The sequence below is a fragment of the Agelaius tricolor genome, unplaced genomic scaffold (assembly GCF_023055355.1).
Source record: "Agelaius tricolor isolate 1412-34295 unplaced genomic scaffold, bAgeTri1.0.p SCAF_15, whole genome shotgun sequence".
Classification (NCBI taxonomy): Eukaryota; Metazoa; Chordata; class Aves; order Passeriformes; family Icteridae; genus Agelaius; species Agelaius tricolor.
This window is the reverse complement of record NW_027269275.1, coordinates 9,034,766-9,048,153: the sequence shown is the minus strand read 5'-3', so window position 1 is coordinate 9,048,153 and position 13,388 is coordinate 9,034,766. Positions and strand designations below refer to the sequence as shown.

Sequence of the window (13,388 nt, the reverse complement as noted above, 5' to 3'; positions counted from 1 at the left end):
AGAGGGATGCTGCACTGGAAAGGGCAGGGTATAAGCATTATTTAAAGAAAATAGTGGAGCTTGATCAGCCTCAGTTTTAAAGAGCTCATCGAGGGTGCTGTACAGCATCCTTTTAGAAGTTCAGTCTCTTCGTTTGCTTGGAAAGACTGAAGTGGGGATGCTTGTCCAGACATAACAGTATATGCCTGAGTGTTTTCACAAGAAATGTCTAGATCATTAAATATAATAGGTCTCAGCTGCAGTTTTGATCACTGAAGCATGCACACAATTCATCACAGCAAATTAGGTACGTCTTTGTAACTTATCTTTCTGCAATTTGCTGGCACTTCTAGAGAGCTGAAACTTATATTAGATGTGCTGCAGAAGCCATTTCAGATAAAATATTCTGTGTTTATTGTTGGAGAACAAGGATTCCCTAATAACAAAAACATGGAGCAGTGTATGTTTCTGCTCCTGCATCTTGCAGAACCAGCAGTAGTACCAGTAGAGATCCCCAGCCACATTCATTATTTATATATTTCAGTGAATTTCTTGTCTGCAGTAAAAGAGATATAAGCTTCAACATCAGTCTGTGCCAAATTCTATGCTACAGCCCATTCAGAAACCTGAGGCAGCCATGGTTCTCAATCATTACACAGCCCATTTATCTGATTGGAGTTTTGTCCTCTCTGCCTTGCTGAAATGTTGCATGTTCTTTAAAAGCTGAGTTTGACCTTTGGAAAGAAAAGGCATTTGCTATTTTAATTTTAGGGGGTTTTTTTTAGAGAGAACCTGAGCCTACTTAAATGGAAATTGGCATTGAAAAGCAGCAGAGTTATTGAAAAGCATTTACTTTATTACTAGAAGAGAACAGACGCTAGTGGACTCAAAAATTACATTTCAATGGACTCATCAGTTTCAGTCACTAGTTAGTCTGTGAACAGATGGATATATTTGTAGCAGTTAACATGAATTTATGCCCTGGAATTTTACATTTGCCCTAAGAGCACTGCTATCTTAGTTGCTGCGTTGAAGGGTTTGGAGATTCATTTTATTTTTTGGAAAAAAGATATGTTTGTTTCTAATTGCAGAGATTTCTTACATCATAGAAATCGCCTCAGATTTCAGAAACATGAATGATATATAGCTTCTATGTAAGGAAAATGTTGTAAAAGAATCCCCAGTACAGCTGCTGCAGAAAAAATAAACATCTCAGCCTAAACCTAGATAAACCCCTGTGGACTGAGAAAATAATTTTCAATAACCAGATATTTTTAACTCTGTGTATGAAGGTAGTAATCACAGTCACCTGTATTTGCATCTAGGGTCTGCCACAGTCTAATTGCTTGTCTCTTTCCACCCCCGCCCCACTAAATTTTAAGGCTTCTGGTTAACTGAGCAATGCATTAAGCACTCCATCTCCAAAACAGAAAGAAATACTGCCCTAGCCTCTACCATGTGGCATCTTTAGGTTTCAGGGATTTCGTTTAAATCTGAAATTTATGTCCAGGAGAAATAAATTATTAGATTGTAAAAGCAGCTGGGGAGGGAGTAAATATAGTCTCTTTTGTCCTCTATATCATTTCCCCAGGAAGATAATAAATGTGTGGCAAGCGTCTTGTGTTTCCTCTGTCATACAAATGTTGTGTGTGTGCTGTATTTCAGATGTGAAGCTTAGACTCCAGACAGGAAATCCTGGAGTGATACTGTACTGCTGTTGCCTACTGCTGTGGTGCTGGTGGAGGCCCCATCACTTTTACTGCTTAGAAGGAATTTGAAAAATAATTTCATGAAGAAATTTAAAAGCCCTTGTGTGTACCCCTGATTTCCAGAGTAAGAGATTTAGGGTGTAATCCTAGGGTTTATCTCCTCAGCCAGTGAAAGGCAGCAGGAGCAGCAGCCTTGGCTGCTGGAGAGAGCTCAGGATAGGGGTCCTGCCCTGTGACCCCACCCCAAGGGCCGATTTTCCCAGGGGGATTTTAAAGACTGTAAGAGAAACTCCTATTAATTCCTGCCTTACCTGTTCTCATTCTTCTGTGAGGTCAGATACATGGAGCAAGCATGATGAGCGGCCAGGAAAAAAATTTGGTCTGAGAACAGCAAAAGGATAAGGAATGGTCAGAAATTCAGTGGTCTACTGGCTTTTCTGCACCTGGCTGTGTGTATAGGGCTGTCACTGCCTGCACCTCCATGCTCCTGTCAGGAAGGCTGTCAGTATTCTCAGTCCAGCCCAGGGATCTGAAAAAAAGCCTGGAACAGCCTTGCTGTTTGCTTCTTCTGTTGTTCCTTCCAGAGAAGTACATTCAATCATATACTGTTTGCCTAATTATACCCTGCTTTAACACTGTATTTTGAGAGTAGTTTTATACCTCCCTTTGACCAGAGGAGAAAGGAAAAACAATTCAGAATACAGCTTCTTTTCATGTTGTGCCTGTACTGCTTATGTAAAATGAGAAGGGGGTGGGAGTGTTTGGTGCAGGGGAGTGTATATGTGCAATGACCCGACCTGGGCAGTAATCACCAATGTTCCCTTCATGTTAATGGAATAACTTATGAGATACTAAACTGTCTATCCTCAGTAAGGTGATGGGGCTTTGTTGGAAAAATCTAGATGACAGAGTGAGATGGTATGTGCTGATGGGATCAGTGTAGAGACAGCTCATGGCTCTGTGCAAGGTCAGCTTGGGTTCAGCAAGGCTCTGTCACCCCAGCTCTGCATGAGCCAGACCAGATTTGGCAGCAGCAGTCCTGAGCTTATCACTCAGCTGTGCTCGAGCTGATGCACTGCAGAGTGTGTTGTGTGTCTTCTGTGCCACATCCTGGGCAGGCAGTATGGACACCCAGAGGTCACCTCCATGCAGAGCCTGTCCCCAGACCCCCATTGCCGTGGCTCTGCACCAAGCAGGAATGGCCAAAGCAGTGCCCACACTGTGCCAGCCCTGGGGGAGAGCTCCTGCCTGACCACCCAGCCTCCTCATTTTTTTCTGCTGCACAGTTAAACCTGAATAAAGTGCCATGGGCATTGAGGTTTGGCTGTGTATGGCATATGTCATCTGTGTGTTACATTACTGTGTCTCCAAAAGGAGCAGTGAAGTTGTTTAGAACGTATTTACTTCTGAAAAATGTGCCTCCTTTGGGGCTGGCACATGCTCTTAGTCTTTGCATGAAATCAGGATTGTTTAAGATGTGGCATCTTGCTGTTAAAAAGCATATTTTCCTGAGACCAGTGACGCTGTTGTAATGGAGTAGCAATGGCTGGAAAATCCCTTTTAACCCAGTTGTTTTGTACACATACCATAGCAATGTTGCCTTCCTGGTTTGTCCTGTGATGTCTTCGAGGAAAAGGCTCATGTTGGTGATGTTTTGTCCCCTCTTTTGCTTATAAGAACAAATTGGGCATGGCTCCTTCACACTCCTAGCTCCTCCAGGGTTAATTCCTTGTGGCAGTGGGCAAAGCACAGCCCTGTCTGCAGATTTCTGCTCTGCTGGTGCCATCTACACTAATGGGGCAGCATGTAAAGCACTTCTGTAACTATGGCCTTCCTATTTTATAGCAGAGCTACTTGCATTGGAGGATTTTTATTCCCCTTTTGAAATTAGAAACCAGCAATAACAACCATTATGTCCAAGGCAACAGGTCACTGACCAGCTGTTTTGTCAGCCCGAGCAGTGTGTGGGTGCCATGTGACAGGAATATTTATCTGCCCCTGAGAAAAGTGTATCCACATAATACAAGGCAATACAATTTGTCAGATCAGTATCCCATTAGAGGGAATTTTACTTTAGTTGCTGCTTCTTAAAGGAATTAGTGGTCAAAGGGCTGTGGTCCTACTGCAGGCAGGTGCTGCTTGTGTCAAGTCTGGCTGTCCACACTTGCTCACTTGGCCCAAGGAACTTGGATCAGCTGCAGCTCCCATCATTCAGTGGAGGATGTTGCCATGAATGTAAGACCTGTTATGAAGTTATGAATGTAAGACCTGCCCCTGTTAATTTGCATTAAAATTCACAGTTAAGACAGAAATTATTATATACCTGTCATTAATACCAGGAATACCTAGCTGGTGCAGAGGGGAAAAACAACAAAAACTAATCAGAGGGTGTTCAGTGACCCTTGCCATACCAGAGAACAGCAGAGCAAGTTTTAGGTTCAACTCTCAATTTCCTGGCTTTTGTTGATTTATATTCCCATGGAAACAGCCCCTCAATGAAGCTTTGCCCTATGCATTCTAACTTCTAAAGGTGTTATATAAAGTGTTTGCCTTTTGCTCTAAGTTTGTTTTGAAAAGACACCATTCTGGTCCTATAATAAAGACCCAACCAGGAAATCATTTGGTGTTTAGAGGAGTCACACCATGTTCCACAATGATGATTCCAGGCCTCACAGAAGTGAACAATTAACTGGCTTATGTGATATGATTTACCTTAGATCAAGGAGGGATTAATGAGATCAGATTTGGATTGGTTTCTAAGAAATCAACAATTTCATGCTCTTGAGAGGAAAACCTAAGAAAGATTCCTGTAAAATGGTTTACCTCTTGAAAATTATTTTGAAACATTGCTTCCCTGAGTAGGACCTGTAAGCAGACTGGAAACAGGTCAGCACTGAGGTGTGCTTTGGGGTTTTTGGTGTAGCACGGGCAAAGGAGTGTCCCTGTGGGCAGGAGATGCTTTCTCTGGTTGCTGTAGCTTAGGTTTGAAAACAGACTGGAGGTGGGTATTTGCATTGTCAAGGACAGCTTTGGAGGGTCACTTCAGAGGGGCACAGGGCATCGGTGCTGCTGCATGCTGGGTTTGTGCCACATCGTGGAGGAGCAGGGGTGGCTGTGACCCCAGTGACTGTGGGACCAGCTTCCCTGGAAAACATGGACTGGCCAAGCCCAGGTCAAAGCAGCACCACTGTCAGCACAGCACTGTGCTGGGGTCCTGCAAACCATTTCCTGCTCTTGGGATCAGAAATGGCTCTGGAATCCAGTCAGGGAGTAACAGTGGGGCTGAGGCAGTAGTGAAGGTATTCTAAAAATATTATTGTTTCATGCACTTCTGACAACAGTAATTTGTCCCTCTCACTTTATATTTAGGAAGTGTAAGGTTCTTCCCTCAGCTTATTTTTGATCTTGTGCATGGCATACTGGAGACTACAAGGATGCTGATAAATTTGCATTTCTGAGTGAAATTCTCAGGAGCGTGTGGTCCCTCAGGACAGGTATTATTAGCTCCTTGTTTTCATTGGGTGCCTCAGTGAATCACGGTGTGTTTACAGCTAGTTTCTCTAACAGAAGACTCTGGTTATCTCTTAATAATGTATTCCTCAGTGTTTTTTATTTCCAAAGTGCTGTGGTAAGGAGATTTTCCCAAAGGCTTCAGTTTGCTTTTGTGCTTCAGCATTTTACCCAGCATTTTTGGAAGAAGCGTCTAGACTTTTGGTGAGGCATTTAATAGAATACAAGAGGCTATGCTAGGCTTAGGCTGTGCTTGGAGTTCACTTGTATTAGGCTCAATTAGGTTTCTTCTGAGTTTTAGAGAAGAATAGAGATGGCAGATCTAGAAGACTGATGATACAAAATTATTAGTCTCAAGTGGAAAGGGGAAAGCATTTTAGGTGAGTTTTTGAAGTCTGATTAGGACTAAACAACCTGAATTAGAAGAGAAATTAAATTCATAAATCATCTAATAATTCTTAGTGGGTATGAGGAAGCTGATGCTGGGAAAAATAACTCCAAGAAAGGTATTTGTATAGAAAGATATTTTTTCAAACCAGAATAATTGAGAAACGCCCATCACAATCCAAGAATGGATTGAATGGGCAGAAGCAGTGTGGTCAGGAGCACACTGAGGTGGGGCAGAACAAAGGCTGGCCGGGTGGGACGCGGGGCTCAGCCAGCCCTGCACACCCACAACCACAGAGGAAAAAGAGTTTTTGAGAAAAAACAGTCAGCATCCAGGCGGGCACGTGTGGAACGGCTTTGCCCCACTGTAAATGTTATGAATTCCCAACCTTCCCTTGGACAGCAGATGTGGTGCCAGTCCCGGGCACCGGAGGAGCCGGGCGGGTTTCTGGGGGCTGAGGGGGTCCCTGGGTGAGCAGGCACTGAGGGAGGCTGCTCATCCTCCCCAGTGGGTACAGAAACCCCAGGAGAGGCTCAGTCCCGGCACAGATGAGTGTTTGTGTGTCCCAGCACCAGTGAAAGGTGCATTTACCCCTGGAGTAATCACGTGCAAGCATCAGAGTAACTCAGAAGCAGCTATTTCCATTGGAAACGGGCAACTTTGCTTTTCAGCCGACACCAAACCTCCAGGCATATTTTCTTAGACACTCAAAATGATTTTTTCTTTTCCTGGTTCAATAACTTGTAAAGGACAGCTTTCTACCTGCATTTGTTGAAGTGCCATCTCAAAGTGTGCTGACACAGGGACTGACTGACGAATGGCAAGTTATCAGATGCTCGGAGATGAAGGCAGCCGTAACACAGGCAGCCGTTGCCTTTCACAAAGGATGTGCCACCTTTCGTTTGCCTCTCCCTCCATTTCAAGGGACTCTTCAAATAAAGAAGGGACATGTGAACCTGTCTTGCCTGACAATTTTTTTTTTTATTGCATACCATGATAACTTGGAGTTCACTTGTTACAAGCATTTTATGTAGTAGGTGAAATACCAAGGGAAAGAGAAGAAGTAATACTGTGTTGCCTGAAAAACTATGATCTAACATATAAATGTCACTGCATAAGTTACCTGAAACAACTGGAAGGGCAATTAACACCTGGTTTTATGGGAAACATTGGTTACCACTATCAGTTTTAATGAAGTGTATTAACTAAATTGTGTTCTGAGTATTCATTCAGCCCTGTTTATGGCACACTCTTGAGTACATTTACTGTTTGTCAGAAGTGCAAACTAGTGAACATATGAGGCTTTAAGACAGGCCATCTGTTAGTCTTAGACCCTTGGATAATTGTCAAACAGTTCTAAAAATAAGCACATACAAACTGCAAGGGGGTGCAAAGGTGATTTTTCTTTAGAGTCTGATAGCAAAGGGAAAGAAGAAACCAGAAATTAAAATTAAATATAAACACTTTACCCTGTAAAGCAAGCTTGCTCTCCTTTCTTTCTTTCTTTTCCACTTTCTCTTTCCTTTCCCACCCTCCTCCTTCAGTGTGTCTTTTTTTTTTTTAATAGTTTTTTCCCTCTTGCTCTTCTGGGTCATGGCATCCCTTGAATGCCTCTCCAGTTTAGGATTAGAGCAGCACCAATTTAAGGCTCACAGCTTTCTGTAGAGAGCATAATCTCCAATGGTTAAAGCACAGGTCATCTTGTGTCCTCTGCCTAAAGTAATCCTTTTATAAAGTCAAGGCATAAAGATTTTTATCTTTATGGATTGCGGTTAAAGGGAAATAGTACCTGTGTACATACATATCTATGCTTATGGATATGTAATGAGTAATAACAGCTGAGAGATTTATTTTTGGACCAGTTTGAATTCAAAAGATGCAAAACATTGAAAAAAGATTGCTGCAGATGGTATTTCATAAATATTTAGACACTCTAGCTTCTGTTTGTAGCAATTTGGAGGTTTTGTTGTGTCTTTTTTTATATATATGTTCAAATGTGAGACAAACCTTTGCTTCAAGTCAATGCCTGAATCTGAGGTTTAGTTTTTGTCTGGCAAGCTGTGCATGTTGGCAGTCAGTGGAGGCATCACTTCTCCTGTTTCTCTGCTCTGTAAAGGGAAAAGGAGAGAGAATGGGGAGGAGACACTGTCCCAGTGGTCCCCAGCCATGACCCCGATCTCTGGGCTTAGAATCAGAGCCTGAAGGGGTGATGGAAAGCTGAACAGAGTGGGGAGAGGCAGAGAGAAACTACCTGGGCTCTTACCTGGGAATGGAGGACCCCCCACACCCTGAGAAAAAATATTGGGATTAATAGGTCACCCAATGGCTAATTACCAGTTAATTTTCATGATGGCCAATTGTCACATGAATCTATTATCTCCGTAATTCTTATTGAAATTATTTAAGGAATGGTTTCTGTTCATTTCAGTGGCATTTGGAAGGGGAGAGAGGCTTGGTAGCCTTTCATCAGAGTCCCAGTCTCTGTGTGACACTGCAGAATTTTACCTGGGGGTGGGGTATCACCAGCCTTGTTAGGCCATTTCTTAACCTTTGTATAACATATGGTCTTTTAGGGGTATGTGCCCATGCACATAGACAGTGTATTTGTAAATGGCTGATAGAAAATGTCTAAATCCATAACAGCTGCACAATGGCACTGTAGACTGGATGTGTTATGGCCCCAAACCATTATCACACCCCTCACAGTTGCATTTTATTTTTTTCACCTGCTCCTGTGTAGTACACCTGTGACTTGTTGGCAGTGAGTGCCATTGCAGTGTGGGAGACTCCCAGCTTGACTGCCTGGCTTGGAGCTTCGCTCCATCATGTGCTGCTTTTTGTGTGTGTTTTTTCTCTCGATCTTTATATAGCTTGTAAGAGTTCTTTGAACTGTTGTAAGTGATCATCTTTCAAGCCTGATGCTTTCCTTCTTGACACAGAGCTCTGAAAATAGAGATTGTCATGCCAGTGTTTTCATAATCATGCATGTAAAAAACCAGAGAAATATTCATTGTGGATGTCCTGCACAAATGGCTTGATCTGCATCCAAAGGGCAGGCAGGGGGTGTCTCCAGGGAAGATCTGGAGAACAATCAATATCTACATGGACAATAATTAACCATTCTTTAAAATCTTTTTATTTCCTGCAAAACCCATCACCCAGTTCCTTGATCACAGACACTTCCATAAATGGTTCATTTGAGGATTGTGCAGCCAGTAGAAAATTCTACTTAAACACTGCAACAGCCCCGAGACTTGGGGTAGTTGCATTTTTCCCACTGATATAGCTAATGGAGTTGCTATCCATTTTGCATGATTATTAAGAAAAGAGATTTTCCAACCTTATCCTATAAATAAGCTGTGACTTACTTGATCTTGACAGGTGACTTAGTGCTGCTGTAGAGTTTTCCAGCTGCAATAATGTCTCAGAATGATGTATTCAGTGGGGTATCAGCTGTGAGCTGTGCGGAAACCAGGGGGTCTAACAGGAGCTGGGAAGAACCATTTTTCCTGTTCAGCTTCCAAATGATGTCGTGCCTCCTGCTGGCCCCAGACGGGCACGTGTATGGATGGCCTTGGAGCTGCTAGGCATGTGCACACACACAGGAGTGTTCCTGGAGGGCCTGCATTTTTGTGGCTGCTCTATTTTCCTCTGGAAACCACCATTAGGGCTTTTTTTTTTTCCCTAACTATAATTTCTGGAGTTGAAAAATCACACCCGTGCTGTTTTCAGCCAGCCCACCCTCCTGCTGGAAAGGTGGGTGAAGTTTCCTGAGGCTGCTTAGGTAGCAGCACTCCTGTAGTATCACATGTTCCAAAGCACTTGCTTCCTTCTGGTCTTTATGAGTTCTGTCTGCTGCCTGGAACAGCCCAGTGGCTCCATTGGGGTCAAAACTGTTCCTACTAAGGCACTACATTCTTAATACTTGATTTTCAATTACTCCCAAAGTCTAGTCAGCCAGGAGAATTTTCTGTGTCTGGGCACACAAAAAAGTGCCTAACAAAGGTATTTGAAAAACCATGGGTCAAATATAGAAAACACACATGTGAGAGAAGAGACATAAGCCCCGAATGGGTGAGATGCTTTCTGACATCTGCAGAGCACAATTCCAATGAGCTGCAGATGCACAGGGCACAGGGAGTAGAAGCAAGAAGATAAGAAATGACAATTGCTAGTAATAGGAGACAAGTTGCCAGACTAGTTTTTTGGAAGGCATGTTTTGAAATACATTTTAGTATGTGAGAAACCTATATGGGTTGCAGAGGATACAGAGAGGTTCTCATGGGACTTTCAAACACACACAGTGGTGGTTATTTAGCCTTCACCCAGTGTTCACTGGCACCTGGGTGTGCAGGACTTGGCATTTGTGCCCATGGCTTGAGCAGGATGTGCTCAGAAAGGCAGGGGAAGGATGCAGAGCACACAGGCTCTCATGTCCATAGGCATTACAGACCTGTTTGTGAGGCCCTGTGTAAAATGAGGCTCTGTCTCTTAACTGCATGGTCCAGGCACTAGCCAGCATATTGATTGTCAGTAATGCATACCTGGGGAATAAATGGTACATTCCCAAGATACTAAGACAAAATTAAGATTTGCATATGAAAAATGTAATTTTTTAACTCCTAGCCCTATGGCACAGCTGATTTCTCAGCTCCTGCCTTACCCAACTCCAAATGGCTGCAGTATTTGAATACAATCTGTTTGTTCCTTTGACAAATTCTGATCCCAAACCCAGTGTATTTCTTGTATTGGGAATGTTCAGAACATGTTATTAGCTGATGTTTGAGGAGGGAGGGCTCACAATAAAAGCTTCATTATCAGATTTAGAGCCACATACCATTCCTTTATTGACCTGCCTGGTGTAATCAATGCAGCAGCCATGCAAGTTTGAAATCATGTTCCCTGACTGTGGGCTGTGTGTCATGCATCCAGTGCTGATTGTGCATTATCTTTTAAATGATACTGCCTAACTAAGTATGGATTTGTCTACGACAAATAGCCCTTCTTTCAATTTGAAGATGGTGAACCTTTTGGGTTTTTTATTGATATTCAGGATGACCTAAAAATAGAACCGTAATGAAGTGCACAAGGAATGGCCATTGTTAAAATGCTGAGGAGTGTGTGAGCACAGAGGAGCCTGTGTATTCTTTCACATTTTCATGCTTCCCCAGCTAGGCTTAGTGGGCAAGCTTCTTGTCAGTGCTGCTATTGTGTGTGCAGGGCTCCATCCATCCTCCTCCATAAAGTCATTGTTAGACTTGAGAATAACATCCAGCACTGCAAAGGTCACTCCTTCTTAAGGCCAGGAAAATTTCCATGTATATCAAAGGAAAAATCCATTGAATTTTGTGTTTGGTGGTGTTAAATTGTCTAAAAGCAAAGCAGTTCCAGCCGTCAATTCGCGAATTTCTGATTTGTGGGTCTGCATATTCAGTGTCACAGGCAGGGGATTCTGAGAGGGCCGGTGCTGTGCTGAACAGTGACTTTATGATTTCCCAGCTGGGATTTCGTTCGCAAGGGCTCCATCCGTGCTGCTGCTCCTCTCCCGCCGCCCGGGCCGGCACCGCCGGGAGCCGCGGCCGTGGTTCGGGAGCCGCGGCCGTGGTTCGGAGCTCAGCAGCGCTTGTGACACCTGGCGGTCACGGCTTGGGAGTGCCACAAACGGGCCACAGCCGCTCCGCTCTGCCGCAAACGGGGTCACCGCCGCCGGCCCGCACCGCCCGCCGCCCACCAGCTCTTTCCACGAGCGATCTCCATCGGGGAGATGTCATCTCTGGATAAAGCGGGGGATTGCTCTTTTATCCTGATCACGATGTGATAGCATAGAAGGACCAGATGATTTATGAAAAGTTAAAATATCGTACTTTATTTTAAAGCTTCATCACTGTAAATAAATAATTAGATTCAAAATTCATTTTGTGTTTAAAAACTTATTCTTCAAGCTGGCGGACTTGCCCGGCTCTGTTATTAGGCAGATGGAGACTAGGGAAATTGCTTAGGCTTGAAATAGCACAAATGAATTTTTATATTTGGGGATGCTGGGAACTCAGCTCAAGAAAACCTCACCATGAACCACTTCTCTAGTTGCTCAAATAATTGGATAATCATACAAATAAAGCTAGGCTTATGTGTAAGACTAGGGTTTTAGTCAGAACACAAAATGTGGGTGAATCGGTACTGCTCTAAAAATACGCTTCCGAGGTTGGCTCCAGGATTTATTGGCTCTTACACAAAATGGCAAGACAGGTCAGCATCCTCTGATGTGAGATACTGTGATGACATTGAAGCTATTACAAATCTACCAAAAGGAAAAAAGGGAACAAAAGAGACTCTAAACTGCTGAAAGAAATGTATAGAGAAAAGTATATTCTTTAAAGAGATTTAACTTCTGGGTTACGTGTCCAGCCTTTTTTCTGCTGGGAATATTACCCTGGTGCCTGAGCTGGCAGTTCAGCTGTTATTGCCGAAGTATTTCTTGGACTGAGAAGTGTGTGTCACAATCTGGTGTCTCTTGCTGCCAGTGCTTGCACCCGGTACGAGTGCGAATAAAAGAGTAAAATATGGCAAGGGTTCCCTCACGATTCAGATTTTTATTTTTTTAATTGTTACAGTGAAGGGAATCCCTAAAGGCAGTTTTTTTGCCCATGAAGTTACCATTTTCTTTATAGGTATTGAAAGGAGACAAAAAAAAAAAAAGGAAACCTTCATGACTATACTTGGCTTGTAGCATTTTTTTTTCTAAGTTCATGCCAGCATTAACAGATCTGTCAGAACAAAGCAAATATGTCATATTGGCAGCTGTTACTTATGAGTACTTTTACTTTATTGCATTTTGTTTTGTAATAATTGAGAAGCTTTTATGTTGAGCTCTGCATAAATGGTACTGAGTGGGAGGGTATGGGCATGCTTTCTATTATTCTGCCCCTCATGCATGTCTCCTTTTTTCGTCTTTCCAGAACCACACATTGAGCCAGCACGCACAGTGAGCCACTGGCACTACAGGACACCTCTCTGCAGAAGACTTGACGGTGGCACAGTGGGGAGGACCATTTGAACATTACATCCAATCAAAGTGTCATTTGCAACCCAGATGTAAAACTCTAATGATTTGGCCATGAGGCGCTGCTATTATAAGCAGCTGGAAATGAATATTAATGGAAGAGATTAAAAGTATTCCATGCTCAGTATTTTTTATTGTCCTGCTTCAGCTAGTGTACTTTAGAGCTTCTGCTTCTGACTGAATTTATAGTGTTAGATAAATCTGCTTTGATGCTGTTGCCCTTTGTTGCTTCTTGTATTATATTGATAGTTAAAGATTAGGTGTGATTTTTTTCTTTTTTGTTAACTGCTTTTTAATTGCAATTTTAGGTAACTGTGCATTGTGATGTGATTGCTTGGCTATTGTCTGAATATTTCTTTTTAATTTTTTAATTAAAGACTAATGCTTTGATTGGATTTGCCAGTTCACCGGACAGTGATTAAAACTATGTAATGAATATAATCGGTTTCAGTGCAACTGGATGGTCTGCTTTATAAATGTGACTTAATCTGATTGCAATAACTAGTACAGTTCAATAAAGGGAATACATGATCTTAGTGTCAGAGCTTGTCTGTCTGTCAGTGCCCCCTGCATTGCTGCTGCTGCTGCTGGGGTGGCTGAATCTCAGTGATCACTCACCTGATGGCACAGAGCACTCTGCAGCCCAGGAGGAGGGAAAGCAAAAGCCATGGTTCTGTGTCTGGTATTGTGTTTGCTTCTGGATGTGCCTCCCTGGCTCCACGGTAGGTTGAGGTAAGAACAT

At 42.9% G+C, this 13,388-nt stretch overlaps 1 protein-coding gene across 10 annotated transcripts in view; it reads left to right on the top strand.

The window, feature by feature from the left end:
• Positions 1-13,177, top strand: part of ZNF423 (zinc finger protein 423) — a 281,081-nt gene extending 267,904 nt beyond the window's left edge. For all 10 annotated transcript variants that reach the window (XM_071440356.1, XM_071440357.1, XM_071440353.1 and 7 more), the window contains one exon: positions 12,543-13,177. In XM_071440356.1, the coding sequence (XP_071296457.1) occupies positions 12,543-12,572 (30 nt within the window). In that variant the 3' untranslated portion in view covers positions 12,573-13,177. The remainder of the gene's footprint in view (positions 1-12,542) is intronic.
• The last annotated feature ends 211 nt before the right edge of the window (positions 13,178-13,388 follow it).